The sequence below is a fragment of the Podarcis muralis genome, chromosome 10, assembly GCF_964188315.1.
Source record: "Podarcis muralis chromosome 10, rPodMur119.hap1.1, whole genome shotgun sequence".
Lineage (NCBI taxonomy): Eukaryota > Metazoa > Chordata > Lepidosauria > Squamata > Lacertidae > Podarcis > Podarcis muralis.
Window position 1 is genome coordinate 28,003,434 of NC_135664.1, and position 16,151 is coordinate 28,019,584.

The following is a 16,151-nucleotide window of genomic DNA, read 5'->3' on the forward strand; positions in this document are numbered from 1 at the left end:
ACTCTTGAATAATATCCCCTACTTGAATATCATTCTTTTAAAGCATACAATTGAAATAATTGATCATTCAGTAGCAGATTGCATCCTTCTAGCATGTATAATAAGTAATTTCCAGAAAGTGCCTTGGAGACAACACTTTGAAAATTGAATAAAATTCAGCCAGCAATAAACTTGCTCCTTGCAAGTGCTTATTCAGTGTATTCCTGGAACTGAAGGCACAATCCACCAAGTCCTGCTGCTTTTGTAGTCTGTAATTATATCAGTGGAGCTTGCATGGGGATCAATAATACTAAGTGGAATGAGTTAATTTTTTTAAAGGCTACACATCTGTTGTTAAGTGTTGTCCCCCACCCCCAGATATATGTTAACAATAGACCCAGTGCCAAACAACTTGAGAACAACCTTAAATATTTTAGTATATAATGTCATCTGTCCTGCTAAGGCTATGGGTCAGATTTTATTTTTTAAAAAAATTTTTTCAGGATCTGCCTGCTTATATAAACTTTTCATCCAGAAATGGAATGCCTTTAGCATCACTTCACAGCCTTGTTTTTATGAGAGTACAATCACCAGTGACTTGTGTCTAAAAATGTCACATGATGAGATTTGCTCATTTGTAAGAGTATTACACTTATGCCAGTGTACCATAGACTGAGCTGGGCAGTGCCGATGGAAAATATCAGCATCTTCACTGCTGTACCACAGGATTACGTTCAAGGCAATTCACTACTGTCATCTTTTGGGACATTTATGGGGAATTTATGACTCTCTAGATGTTATTGGACTCCAGTTCTTATTAGCCTCAGCCACCATGTTCAAGGACCAAGGACAATAGCCATTGTACTACAACTGTTAAGATTCCCGCTCCATGATTGCAGTCATGAGATTGTTGTCTATCACATGACGGTGTTTGTTTTCATTCCACAGTGTGGGAAGTGACGGAGACAGGATGTTTGTGTTACTGTGTTCCGTGAAGCGGGACTATTGTCATTTGTTCTTTCCTCTGCTGTCTGATGAGAAAGAGGAAGGAGCTAAGTCAGAATGCTCCGAGTGTTTACATTATATGTAAATAAACGTAGGTTAGCCAAAATGCTGTGCTACTGAGTTCTGTTACGCAAACTGCGAATACTCTGCAGATCCCTAAGCGTGCTAATGCCATTTGGCATCAGTCGCTGTGATGTTCGGGCTGAAGAAAGCTTTTGAAGCTCCCAAACGATCAACCAGAAGGGAGAGAACATGCTAGCCAGGCATGTGTCTCTGCCAAGGTCCTACGTGAGAGTAGGATGCTCCTAACAACAACCACCTTTGGAGGACCACAGGTGTTTTGGATAGCTAAGGCATCTAATCCAGCTTGTTCCATGAACCTCAAAGTAGTTTACAAGGGTTCTAGATTAGGAGCACCCTGCGTGTGGGACCAACTCAGAATTACATCTATGCAACCTTGGGTTCCTTGATCTAGGTGAGATCTAAATATAAATTGGTAAGTAAGTTTTAATCTGTAAGCTGCCTTGAGTCCTATCAGGGGAAAAGGCTGGGTATAATTAAATATATAACAACAAAAAATGTAAGTAAATTATTGAGAATTCAGGTTTACTTCTGGGTGGTTGTTCCATCGTGCAAGTTCTCTTCAACTACCTTCAGTCACCACATTCTGTATAGTACCAATGCACAATGTCATGAATGTTTGTAGACCACACATTCTCTAGGGCAGTAATTGGGGAAACTCCTAGCCATATGGAGTGGATCATTCCCACCAGTCTCATGCCTGTCATTATAAGACATCAGCTCTGGGAAAGTTCAGGATGCTTGCAAAGGAAAAATCAGGAACGCACTGATTCTTTATTTACAGCCAAAATTTAACATTTTTTAAAAATTGGGCACCTTTTTCTGTTGCTCTGCATGGCGACAGTAAGATGCATTAAATTTAGAAAGCACCAGCTGCAAGGGGGAAAATGTTTCCCTTGCAGCTGCGGCTTGGATTCAATCAATTCAGGCTGGGGCTGCAAAGGAAGAATGACTTGAATTCAAGCTGTGGATGCAAAGGAAACCTTTTTCTATTTGAACTCTAAACCACGTGAGGAGATTGAGGGGCAGGTGAGCCCACAAAGGATTAGGCACTTCTGGATCCAGTCCTCTGGTCAGATCCAGCCTGCCACCCCAGCTCCAGGTTGTAGTCCTCAGCTTGCCAATTGTAGCTGGTTTTATAATGCTACACTCATTGAATCAAAGCATTAATTTATTTCTTCCCAAAGAGATAAACATCAAATGTCCAGGCAATTTCAGAGCAAAACATTTCTGACCTCTAGTTCGTCATTGATGGAAGTAGGCCGAAGCTGTTCTAAAAATTAAAAAGCACTTTGGAATACCATCACTTGCCACGTTTTACACGCACGTGGGTTTCTTCTCCACAGGTCACGGCATCAACACCATAGACAGCACTTCCCTTCACTGTGAATCACTAATAGTGCAAGGGAGTGCAATTTTGAGAGAGAACCTGGTGGCTGAAGAGGGAGAGAGGGTGTTAGGTTAGGAAGTCTTGGACAGTCACGTGCCTCTATCTGAGAGAGCAACATTGCCTTATTGGATTTTCAACATTGGCTATTCCTGGTAAGTGGGATGTGGGTGGCGCTGTGTGTTAAACCACAGAGCCTAGGACTTACCGATCAGAAGGTCGGTGGTTCAAATCCCCATGACGGGGTGAGCTCCTGTTGCTCGGTCCCCGCTCCTGTCAACCTAGCAGTTCGAAAGCACATCAAAGTGCAAGTAGATAAATAGGTACCCCTCCGGCAGGAAGGTTTCCGTGCGCTGCTCTGGTTCTCCAGAAGCGGCGTAGTCATGCTAGCCACATGACCTGGAAGCTGTACTCCGACTCCCTCGGCCAGTAAAGCAAGACGAGCACCGCAACCCCAGAGTTGTCTGCGACTGGACCTAACGGTCAGGGGTCCCTTTACCTTAGTTTTATTCCTGGGATTTTCAGTTGCTAAATGCAAATACAGTGGTACCTCAGTTTTTGAACATCTCCACTGATGAACGTTTCAGAACTGAAATGCTGTAAATGATTTCATTTTTGAATGTGCCTCAGAAGTTGAACGGTTTCCTCCTTCCTCTGAGTGTATATGTTATTTTTCTAATTGTCTCTATTAAATTTGCAGACCACTCTTTGCGCCTTGGTTTTCAAACATTTCAGAACTCTAACAGTCTTCCGGAACGGATTATGTTTGAAAACCAAGGTACCACTGTAGAAGTAGAAATTACATACTGCTGATTTTTGGAGGGGCATTTTCTGTGGCCTGGCTGCTTTATTATCTGAATCTATCTGTAGCCTTTTCTGCCAGCTCTCTCTCTCTCTCTCTCTCTCTCTCTCTCTCTCTCTCTCTCTCTCTCTCCATCTCTCTCTGTCCCAGAGTGAACTATATCATTAACTGCCTGGGCCCAGAGGACTTTGCAAAAGGGTCTGCAGATCAAGGGATGCTTCTGTGTGACTGTCAACTAGAGCTGTGTTCTCAAGTGCCAGGAGCTATAATTTAATGCTATAAATACTTCTTCTTAGGCCAGAAATATTTACTTTCAAAGCATGGTATGGATGAATAAGAAATTTGGCTAACTGATTGCTGTTGAATGGTCTAGCCACCCAGCTGATACTAAGTGTTCTTAGAGCAAAAGGAAAGTATAGAGACATTCCTACTTCTGGATTCTTTGTTCTCGGTGCATACAGTTCTATATTTGACAGTGGCATTTATTAGTCATGCCTTCACTGTAGAAATAAGTCATGCTCTCAAGGACTCCTTCAGGTCTGTGCAAGGACTTGCCAGCATGCACCAGAACTTGGGCTTTGTTTTCTGATAGCTATTGCTCATGCCACAGCACTGGTTGGTGCTTCTGAAGTTGCTCCAAGTTGTGGGGGTATCTCCTCAGGCAGCACAATGGGGTGCTTTTGGAACAAGGGAGCTTAATAATCTTGTGGTCTACCAAAAGTTTGCTGCGTGAACTTCCCATGTAGCCACCCAGTAATAAGCGCTAATGGCTTCAGTTAACTTTGCAGGCTTTGTGCAAGCAGATATTCCTCATTAATTTCAACAGGGCAAATTAGTGTAGTTTTCTGAGAGTACATGTGGATGGGAATACATCATAGCCTAATGGAGAACACATGTTTTACATGCAAAAAGTCCTAGGTTCAATCCCTCCCGTTCCCTCGTAGGGCTGGGCAAGATTCCAGTCTGGAGAGGCACTGCCAGTCAGTGTTGACAGCACTGGGGTAGATGGACTAATGGTCCTAAGGCAGCTTCCTATGATCATATGCTCCTGTGGATAGAGGGGCTATTCAATTAGGTTTGTACTTAATGTCAAACCTCCCTAATTTGCACTTTCCAAAACACTATGTGAACCAAAACAGCCATTCTTAGAAATTTTCACTTCTTCCATTTTTGCAGGGCAGTTTGCCAGCCATGTGTACAAGAATGCATATATTAGGGGGAAGGGTGCATAGCAAATCATGCATTGACATACAAAAACGCATCGTATTAGAGATAAGCACTTTGCAAAAAGGCTTATAGTAGAAAAATGGCGTGTGCACACGCACGTACACACACACAGGTACATATTCAAAATCTGCTGGTGATGTTTTTGAAATACATTTTAAAAATTGCAATGTGGTGTGGAAGTGTGGAGAATGGGACCTGAGACCGGGGGGTGGGGGGGTGGGAATGAGAAACCCAGAGAAACCAAAATTGACAGATTGACCATCCCTGTATGCCACACTGAACATTTCTGGGAGATGGTGAGCTAGAAGATTTATCATAGCTACTAAATACATGCAACCATGGTTAGCTTCAACTTTCAGGCATGGTAATAGCCTTACTCTTCATCTACAAGGTTTGCCCACCTTCATTAACTCAGTTTTCTTCCCCTGCCATGTTTTATAATTAATTTCAGTCAGCAATGATCATGCTATTCCGCTTGCCCATCAGCATTGTTCTTAGTGGGGAAGATTCAAGTGGGCATTGCTTTGGGTGGCAGACAGTTATGGTGGAAACCTATCCCCAAACGGTTCTTTAAGCTTAAGGGCAGCGGGGGGCTACAGGAGAATCAAGGCAGTGTAAATTGTTTAAGGTTCACTGTCAGCTGAAGTTAGACTCAGATAGTCTGAGATAAAAGCAGACGTGCCTCTTTAGATCTCATAACACAGCGAGTGCTTTATGAGCTACAGATGCCTGATTCATTACATTATTAATATATGCTTAAATGCTACAGATACTTGAACACGTTTTCCCCACGTCCAACAGAACATGGAGTCCTTATAATCATCCAGCAGCTAGAATTTCAAAACTGAAAAGGTGAATGTATTTATCTGCAAGTTAACTCCACTTTTTTTCTTTTTGCAAAAGGAGTTGCTTTCATCATTTTACACTTAAGAATGCAATCCTATGAGTGTCAACTCAGAAACAAGTCTCACTGAGTTCAATAGGATTTACTCCCAGGAAGTATGTTGCAGGTTGCAGTCAGAGTCTCATGTTTATAACCCAGAAGAGTGGGCTATTTCATGCTCATTAATTTACAATGTCAAAACAAGTTGTCTCTCATCTTGTGGCTTTTGAGCATTCTAAGGATGAGGCAATCAAATAGGATTGGCTAATATTGATTCTTGTTTCTAATTCCTCTCCCCCTTTTTCTTGATTCTTGTTTCTAATTCCTCTCCCCCTTTTTCTTAAATAACCATAAATTGGGAGCTGATTAACAGATGGTCTGTTGAAATATACAGATTAAAAATTAATACTGGCTTTTTCATCCCCCACTTTTTTTTTTAAAGAAGAAAACATTGTGTGGGTTTCTTTCTTTTTTGCTCTGCTTAATTTTCACTGGCATTAATAATGGAAAGTAGATCACAGGTGGCACATGGTCTTCTTTAGGGAGGACTCTCAGGGTTCAGTTGCTTGGACTGCAGTCTTGCCTACCAAGCCAGGATTTCTCTAGATGCCACTTCCGAGTTAGATTGGAACAGAATTGTGTGTGTCTTCATGGTCCTATGTGGCAAATCAGTCATCTTGAATTTAGATATCCTTCCTAAAATCTGAAGTAATGCAAACTCCAATTGTGGCATTTCTGCTGCAGTCAGTGGGTTGGAAATCAAAGCCCACTTTGACGTTTTGAGTTACTAGAACATTGCATGTACATAGCACATTGATTTTAAGAGGGCTATTCTCTTCCTAAATGATGGATCCAGAATCTGGATTTCTTAGGCTTCTTTTCCATAGTAACTGCCTAGAATTGTCATATCATAGATCTCGATATTTTTAGATGGGTTTTTATGAATATTTTAGATCACTTGAATCAATCTTTTACACCCTTCTCTGCCTTCTTTGTTCATGCAATTAAGGAGAAGAACAATAGACTATGGTCACCATGACATCCAAAGAATTTTGCCATTCCTTAGGGCCTGTTGCAGCAAACCTTTTAAGTCACATCTCATTGTGCATTCACCATAGAATTGTTGAGTTGGAAGGGACCCAAGCGTTGTCTAGTCCGGCCCCCTGCAATCCAGGGAACTAAAGTATGGCAAAGCATTTTTAAAAGTATTTTGTATTCATTTTTCTGTTACAACAATAAACAAGAATTTGAGCAAACATTGGCGTACTGGTATTCGTGTCACATTACACCATTTCCTGTTTGAGTTTACACTACCGTTGCAAGACATGAAAGCATTCAAAACTCCATTTTCTTGCTATGCAGAAACATGTCCTCAAACAGCTCCATAATTTCCTGCGTGTCAAAGGCACTTTAAAATGCTTTTTGAAAACCTGTCCTTGGAGACAGAGATGTGGTTCATACAGTAGGAGCAGTGGCATATAACCTCCATGGCAAGACTTAGCGGGCCCTGAAATATTTTGGTGGAACCAAATAACACAGCTGCAGAAATGTCGAGGCAGCGGCAGTTGCTCATTCTCTAAACTGGATGGCAGGCTTTATAGTTTCTCTGCAAAAGCAAATGTAGCCAAAGTTTTCTTGTGAAAGAGGCACAGGGATTATTCTCTCAGTGGTAGGAAAATTCAAAGGACTGCAGAACAGGGAACTTAAAAGGTCCTCTCTCCACAGAGAAGCATTCACAGAGAATTACAACAGTGGACCCATGTTGATGTCTACAGAGATCAAAAGCAAGAGAATCGATAGGTGCACCATGAAAGGAAACCCCACGCTTTCAATGAATTCCATTTTTCAGCCATTGCTTCTATTCTTTTTGATCTCAGTTGATTAGGTGCTACCCCTCTGTTGTGCCGCTGTGCTTAGTGACACAGTTAGTCAAATGGTAATCAAGCCTGCTCACTCTGCCAGTTCATTGGTTGGGGGCCAGTAACCCTTTCTCTAGTGGTCATCCATTCAAAATTGGACAACAGCACCAGGTCACAACAAGCGCAGGTTTCATTGCTGCTTCTCCCCATCTTCTAGGAACCACTTCACATGCTGCTTACTTCCATTCCACATGCCAAATGGGATATCATTTGTTCACTTATAGTGCCAGCAGCAATAGCAACACCAAAGAACAACTCGTGGCCAAGTTTTGCTTCATCCAAATCCAAATAGGACTGTGCAAATGGATCCTGGTTAAACAACCATGGAATTGCAGAGTTGGAAGGGATCCTGAGGATCATCTAGTCCTGGCATAGGCAAACTCGACCCTCCAGATGTTTTGGGACTACATCTCCCATCATCCCTAGCTAACAGGACCAGTGGTCAGGGATGATGGGAGTTGTAGTCCCAAAACATCTGGAGGGCCAAGTTTGCCTATGCCTGATCTAGTGCAACCCCCTGCAATGCAGGAATATGCAGCTGTCCCATACGCTCCTTCAGGTATACTGGGCCGAGGCCATTTAGGGCTTTAAAGGTCAGCACCAACACTTTGAATTGTGCTCAAAAACATACTGGGAGCCAATGTAGGTTTTTCAAGACCGGTGTTATGTGGTCTCAATGGCCACTCCCAGTCACCAGGCTAGCTGCTGCATTTTGGATTAATTGAAGTTTCTGGGTCACCTTTAAAGGTAGTCCCACATAGAGCGCATTGGAGTAGTCCAAGTGGGAGATAACCAGAGCATGCACCACTCTGGCGAGACAGTCCATGGACAGGCAGGGTCTCAGCCTGCGTACCAGATGGAGCTGGTGGACAGCTGCCCTAGACACAGAATTGACCTGTACCTCCATGGACAGCTGTGAGTCCAAACTGACTCCCACCTGCACAGTTGCCCCATTCAGGACCAGGGAGTCCCCCACACCCACCCGCCCCCTGTCCCCCCCAAAACAGTACTTCTGTCTTGTCAGGATCCAACCTCAATCTGTCAGCTGCCATCCATCCTCCAATCGCCTCCAGGCACTCACCCAGGACCTTCACCTCCTTCACTGGTTCTAATTTGAAAGAGAGGTAGAGCTGGGTATCATCTGCATACTGATGAACATCCAGCCCAAACCTCCTGATGATCTCTCCCAGCGGCTTCATATAGATTTTGGAATATAGAACAAAACCACCCCCACTCTCCGTTATTTTCAAAGGAATGTGAAGGAGACTGAGACAATTTGGAATGTAATCTAACTGGAAAGATAAGTGATTATAAATTTTCAGCTGAAAGGAGGAAAAGTATCTGCCAGCTGCAAGGTCAGAGGTTTTCCTATTAATCATTGGCAGTTTGGAATCAGATCGTTCTTCCTAGGTTGGAAAAAAAATGGTGAGGACAGTTTATTTGTTGGAACAGAGGGGTCTCTAACAAGCTCTTCAATCATGGAACGAAGTGACGCAGAGGTTTTTGGAAAACTGTGACACAACCACTTCCCCCGAGTCATGATGGGAAATATCAACAGTTGGAAGAATGAAAGACACAACAGCATATATGGTTGGGACAACATCATGGAGAAAAAAATATCACGCACAGGAAAGAACAATGATTACAGACTAAGTGCCTTACTTGAAACTTTGTAAATTACTTAATATATTAACATGAATTGAAACCATAGGATTGTAGCGATTTTACAAAGTATCTTGAAGGGAATGTAATTGAAATTCTTAAGATTTTGGAACGCAGAAAAGAAAAACAAAGAGGGAGCCATCAAATCTAGCACTTGAGGAGGCCACTTTAGCTAAATTGTTTAATTTGGTATATTAATAATTGGTTTTTGTAATTGTGTTAATTGGATAAAATTAATTGGAATTGTTATAATGAGGCTGTTATTGGAATGATATTGGAAAATCAATAAAAATAATTTTTTTAATGGAAGTGTGGGATGGCGGCAGTTTGAGGAGAATGGTGCGTAGACAAGGAGGGATTAAAGGAGACGCAAGGGCTTCACAGCACACATTAAGCTGAGATATGGGCAGGCCCTCATTCATGAGTACAGTGGTACCTCAGGTTACATACCCTTCAGGTTACAGTCCCCGCTAACCCAGAAATAGTGCTTCAGGTTAAGAACTTTGCTTCAGGATGAGAACAGAAATTGTGCTCTGGCGGCACGGTGGCAGCAGGAGGCCCCATTAGCTAAAGTGATGCTTCAGGTTAAGAACAGTTTCAGGTTAAGAACGGACCTCCGGAATGAATTAAGTACTTAACCCGAGGTACCACTGTAACGCCCCATTTACCTCTCTGGGACTTATCTATGAGTGAACACACATAGCACTTGTCAGGGGCTCAGGGGCAGAGCCACGGGGGAAAGAGGGGTTGGAGAGCGAAGGGGAGGAATCTGAGGGGAGCTTAGGAGGATATGACAGTGACTCGAGAGATTCCATGAGTCTCTCCAGCGAATCAGAAGAATCTCAGAAAGAGGCGCCCAGGGTCAGGGCAAGGGGGGCCAGCGGTGAGTCCCCAAGCGGCAGCTGGAAATCAGGGCCAGCGTCCCTGCCAGAGCGTAGCGGGGGGGAAGAAGCCCACAGAGCAGAACCGGCGTCCACTCCAGCAGGGAGAGAGAGAGAGTCAGAACTGACCACGCCTCCGTCGGAGAGTGGAGGGGCGGAGCGGAGGTCAGTTCCAGCCAGCCCCTCCGAAGGAGGAAGCAGTGACAGGAGCAGTGTAGCCGTTAGGAGGAAAGTGGCCGGCTGGGCGCGCGCGCCAAGTTCAAATGTGCAGGCGCGCGGGTCAGCAGAAAATCCAGATTGGGAGCCAGGTCCCAAAGCCCGCCGGAGAAAGGGGGAGGAGTCAGAGGAATCCGCCTCCGAAGAGTCCAGGAGGGGTGGGACCCCAGGGGGCAGGAGGACCCAGAGGAGAAAAGGGCATAGGAAGAGGTGGAGCAAAGCTCGGGTGTTAAGCTGGTGTAGGGGAGGGGAAGAATCAGACGGAGCTTCAACGGTCTAAGGTTACAGACGTAGGGATGCGCGCCACGGATGTAAAACCGACAATGAACTTCAATAAAGACTTTTGTATATAAAGAGACACTGGCGTTGGTCCTTTGTGAGCTGGGACCTGAGGCACCCCTGACAGCACTGGACTGCATAATTGCACGTGCAACTTTGTCCCCTGTCTTGGGGCATTTTTGATGTATCATTTGAAATCACTGAAATACATTACAAGCTCTCCCTCTCCCTCTCCCTCTCCCTCTCCCTCTCCCTCTCCTGCTCCCTCCCCCCCCCCCTCTATGTGTATGACTGTAACTGAACTACCTCAGCTTGAACTAGTCTCTTTGTCTCTTTCTTCACTCCAGGTCACAGATATGATGCTTCAGGACAAGCCTTATCCAGACTGGGGGAAGTCTGCCAGAGCTTTCTGGAAAAGAGGGAACATCAGGATCATTTTATTCTGGTAGGAAATAACCACAGTTTGATTATAGCAAATGGTTGGTTGTCTGTATGCTTGTACAGAATATACCATGTAAATATATAATTCTGAACCACTTCCAAGGGTTGTAGCACAAAACATCTGGAGGGTATCAGGTTGAGGAAAGCTGAGATAGATCCTTGGTCTGATCCAGAGTGTCTTTTCTTATCAGAATCAAATCAATAAATGCTCTGCTGTGTTTTACCATGATATAAAGTTGTCTTAACCTATTTTTACCTTGAAATAATTTCCCGCAAATGACTTGAATGTTAAATTGGATTAAGTGTAAGCAAGGCATCATTTCATCTTCAAAAATAAGCTGATCTAATGGGGATTTTTAAAATATAAAGGGTGACATAAGTGGCTTCGTTTCTTGCTGTGGGCAATGAAATAAAATTGCCTTAGGCCACACCACTCATTAAATAAAGACATTATTTATGGGATACATGCCAGGCATTCAATAACAGGCTTCTTAATAAGCAGAGTGAAAAAGAAAGATGGGCAAATAAGTAACGTTAAAAATTATAACCAAGTATTGTGATCCCTCGGGACGCGGGTGGTGCTGTGGGTAAAACCTCAGTGCCTTGGACTTGCCGATCGCATGGTCGGCAGTTCGAATCCCCGCGGCAGGGTGAGCTCCCGTCTTTCGGTCCCAGCTCCTGCCCACCTAGCAGTTCGAAAGCACCCCCAAATGCAAGTAGATAAATAGGGACCGCTTACTGGCGGGAAGGTAAACGGCATTCCGTGTGCTGCGCTGGCTTGCCAGATGCAGCTTTGTCACGCTGGCCACGTGACCCGGAAGTGTCTCCGGACAGCGCTGGCCCCCGGCCTCTTAAGTGAGATGGGCGCACAACCCTAGAGTCGGACACGACTGGCTCGTATGGGCAGGGGTACCTTTACCTTTACCTTCCATTTCTGACCTGGGCTCACCCCTCTCTTCTTACAGCCCCTCACCCTGTGATATCTCCCAGGGTCACCTCTCAATTGATGGGCACAAATGAAATATTTCCCATCCCCATCTTAGAATGGCCCAAGCTGCTTGACTAAAGCGTTAATTTGAAAAAAGCTAGTTGTGAATCATTAAGGTAGGGATTCTTTAAGGTGCAAATTTGCAGAACACGTTCCGAATTTACATCTTCCATATGCTTTTAGCAGCAATTTGCTTCCAACCTCCATTTTGGCAAATTTAATGTACTTCAGCTAGTGTTGCATATTGCTCAAAGAAGAAGGGGACATGAATATGGCTTATTCCAAACCATTGATCAACGTTAGCTTAGAAGATCACATAGTTTACATATTTTATATTTATGCAACTTTTGTTCAACATGCCTCACTGTGCAACCTCTTATTTAAAAGCACTGTTTTGCACACAGTGTAAAGGAGAAGATTTCTGTTGAGATAGCTTTAGCTCTAAAAAAATGGAAATCAAACTTTGGAATCTAAAGCATTTTTAAAAAGTATGCTTAATTAAGCAACTCCATATGTTGAATGGGAAGGGATATAAAATGAAATTATATGAATTGCACACATGTGCCGCCCCCCCAGCAAGATCCCAGATTGATGATGGACAATTTGCTATAACATTTGGGATTATCCTGGCAGAATGATTGTCATAGGCAATATCTTGCTTCAACACTTAGCACCTCAAATGACCATATCTCTCCTCTGAACTGAGCTTGCAAACTGGCTGTGGTTGCCTTTATAACTTGTATAATGCCTATTCTAAAACAGCTGCATTGGCTGCCAGTTAATTTATAGGCTCAGTTGAAGATGCTCATGCTAGTGTTTAAAGCCCTGAACAACTTGGCCCCAAATATCTGAAAGAATATCTCCTTTCTTACAGTCCCCACTGGGTATTAAAATCAGCAAAGGGTTCCTTCTTTGTAGCTCCATCTTGAGAAGTTCAGAATGCTGGTGAGGATGGCCCAGGAGAGGGCCTTTCCTGTGGCAGCCACTGGCGGAGGAAGAGCGGGGCATGGGGAGCACACCGCCCCCAACACCATGATCGCAGTAGGGTGCCATCGTGGCTGCCCTCCCATGCTGGGCGCCCCCAGGACACCACCACCAGCCACGCCCCCACCTGCTCTCCACCTCCCAGTGCTGGAGCATGAAGCTCTGCCACTGGTGGTAGTCCCTAAGCTGTAGAATGCCCTCTTCACACAGGTGCATCTGCTGCTTTCCCTATACAGTTGTACCTTGGTTGCTGAACACCTTAGAACTCGTACGTTTCAGCTCCTGAACAATCGAAAACTAGAAGTGAGTGTTCCGCTTTTTGAACGATTTTTGGCAGCTGGACGTCCTGCCCGGCTTCCGATTGGCTGCAGGATGCTCCTGCAACCAATCAGAAGCCGTGCCTTGGTTTTCAAATGGTTCTGGAAGTTGAATGGACTCCCAGAGCACATTCTGTTCGAGAACTAAGGTACGACTGTACAGCTTTCAGCAACTGCTAAAGGTGTACCTCTTTTACCTGACCCTAGATGTGTGTTTTCAAGTCCCACCCCATTCCTGTGACTGCAATATATTTAAACTGTTTTTAATTCTGGATTTCCACATTGCTGTAACCAACCTTGGCACCTGCTGGTGAAAGGCAGTTAATAAATTAATAACAAAATTAATACTAATAAAATTAAGAATAAGAATAAGAAGCATACCTGTGTAAGACTTTTGCAAAATCCTTAGGAGTAGAAGTCACACACTTTGCATCTATGTCTACTTTAACTGACTCATTTCTGCTCAGGTAACCCATATCATGCTACAAAAGATAACCTAAGATGTTTTATTGGGGGGGGGGAATCAATATAGCTTTCTTTTGCCGTGGAAGAATGAGCTGATAGCTGAGCAATATTGAGTCATCCAGTTTTACTTTGTACATGAGATGAAATAATAAGAACAAGGTGCTCAGATTTTGGCTTTCCATAATTACATGTTGTCTACCTCCAACAGGAAAAGCAATAGGTAGAACTTCAGATAGATTAAAATATCAGTAAATCACAAAATGTTAACAGCTGCTGCTGCGTAGGTCTCCTTGCTGTCTAATGCACCTCCTTTTTATTCTCTTTGTTCTCTCCCGCCCCCATTTTGCTTTAAAACCCCATCACACAAAGACATCTTTGAATGGATGCCCAAAAATTATTAGAACAACAAATATGATGCAAACCTTTCACATCCATGGATTTGAGCTACCTTGCTCATACCGCGTCTTTATGCTGAAGATTATACAATCTATTTATTGTACCGACGAATGCACTCAAAGGCCTAGCTTAAAGAGCCTTTAAAATAATGGTGTTGTCAGTAGCCTGGTAAGTGCCTCTCATCCTTTTGTGCTATGGCGCATTCACAGCCCTCTCCTTTGGAATTGGATTAGCTTGCCTTGTGATGAACCTTGACTCTAATTTACGGCAGTGCTTCCCGCAACACAAGTGCAAGCCTTTCTCGTTGCTAATGGGCAAATACCCATGCGTTTCCGCAGAGTGGCACCTGACTTTTAGAAGGGAGCGAGGGAAAGATGGAAGGGGGGGGCGCTTTCAAAAGACAAACCCCACATCTGAAGACAGAAAAATATTTTTGAGTATTCCTACTTCCCATCAGCATCCACTTTCCCCTGCCACAACGTAACATAAATTTGATTGCATTAACGACAAAGGCAGTCAGGGAAGAGGGGTTGCCCGAAGACTGCATTAAAATGGATCTGGCATACATTTAAATTGCATTAGTTGCTGGAGCCGCATTAGCTTAGCCGAATACATGTGGCTGAGGTGGAGAATATTACTAAAGCTTTCCCCTCCTTCCTTTTGATTAAACTTTCTCCTTGAAATAATTCTAATTGGTTGACCTCCAGAGTCCGCCTCTTTTCCCGGCTTTTAAGAAACAAGATTTTTTTGATGCGTGTTTGTTTTTCTGTTGCTTGGTAGGATTGCTTTGCCCTTAGGTAGATTGAACTGAGCTACTCATTTGAATTCTCAGCGCATCTGAAATAAATAGAATGAGAGATGCCTTTGATAAACGACACTTTTTTTACTGAGACGTTTTTGATACTAGGTTAATGGATTAGCCTGGAGCTTCTGTGGGTGCCAAGGGCCTTTGGCAGTTCTCCTCTTGAATGTGAGTGACTGTACTGACCACCACCTACAGATCTCAAGAGATTTTCACGAGCGGTTTGCTGACTGGCAGTTAGTACAGGATAGATGTCAGGGCCTGGTTGGAGGAGGAGGAGAGCTGGGAGCCACCAGCCCAAGAGCTCCCCAGTGAGGGCTCAAACTGGCTGCGTGACAGCCTGCCTCCCAAGAGTCCCTCAGGGAACGTTCCGAAGATAACACCTTTGAGCCCGGAACTTGGTGCTGGGACACTGAGGAGCGGTCAACAGAAGGGAGATGATAGAAGCAGGAGACTTGAGCAATCAGTGTGTGTGTGTGTGTCAGGAGAAGGAGGGAGAAGCTCCTGCTGGATCTTTTCCACCTCTGACATCCTGCTCAAGGAGAGTCCTGCACATAGCTGAGCAATGCAACATACATGCCCAGAGGAGGAGCTCACCCTCTCAATCTGCTTGATAGGGATTCAGAGTGAGAGACCAGAGGAGAAAGGCTGTGTCCACAGCTTAGTTTCAGCAACACTTCCGTTGAGATGCCTTGGACCTTCAGGGCTACACGGCTGCGGGGGGGGGGGACCCCTCTTGAGTTGGCCATGCTGTAAGATCTGGACTCCCTCCATCCAAAGTCAGGTGTAAATATGTGAATGAAGCACATTTCTTAAAGCTATGTCACTCGGCGCGTCTTGATTCTCAAAGGAATACAGACCCTGGGTGAGTGCCAGGAACCCACCTGGGATCTTGCCACAGCTCAGCAAAGATTGGGATGGTGCCCAACTTTTGTAACAATGCTAACATCTCTTTGCATGGATGCTACATGTGTGATTGGGATGGCGTGGCCAGCAGGCTTGCTAGCATGGAAGGAACAAGGCCTGCTGTTGTGTCCCTTGACATAGTGATGGTGTTTCCCCAACACGGCATCCTGTGTGAGGCACAGAATGCCTCATGACCTGGGGGAAAGGGGTTTGAGTTCCAAGGTAATCTGAAACATTTTATTTATTTAAAATATGGTGAAGGGCAGCTAAGAAATCCTCCTCATGCTGCTACTACTATTGCCATGATTATCATCAGAGGTGCCTACTTGGGCCCCAGACTATAGGTGCACAACACCCCTCATCATGACATCATGTTACATTGTGAGGGCCGCAGTGGTGCCTGGGTGGCCTCCGATGCACTTCTGAGGCCTCACGAGGCCCTCGACACGGCTTCTGGTTTCTTGTGGGAGCTGGCACCAGTGATCACCGTCATCGTGTTATTGTTGTGCCTACTAAGGAGAAATTGCAATC

General features: G+C 44.4%; 1 protein-coding gene across 4 annotated transcripts in view; it reads left to right on the plus strand.

The window, feature by feature from the left end:
- Positions 1 to 16,151, plus strand: part of TMEM117 (transmembrane protein 117) — a 223,069-nt gene that overhangs the window by 117,743 nt on the left and 89,175 nt on the right. For all 4 annotated transcript variants that reach the window (XM_028747090.2, XM_077934668.1, XM_028747092.2 and 1 more), the window contains exon 5: positions 10,669 to 10,766. In XM_028747090.2, coding sequence (XP_028602923.2) covers positions 10,669 to 10,766 — 98 coding nt within the window. The remainder of the gene's footprint in view (positions 1 to 10,668; positions 10,767 to 16,151) is intronic.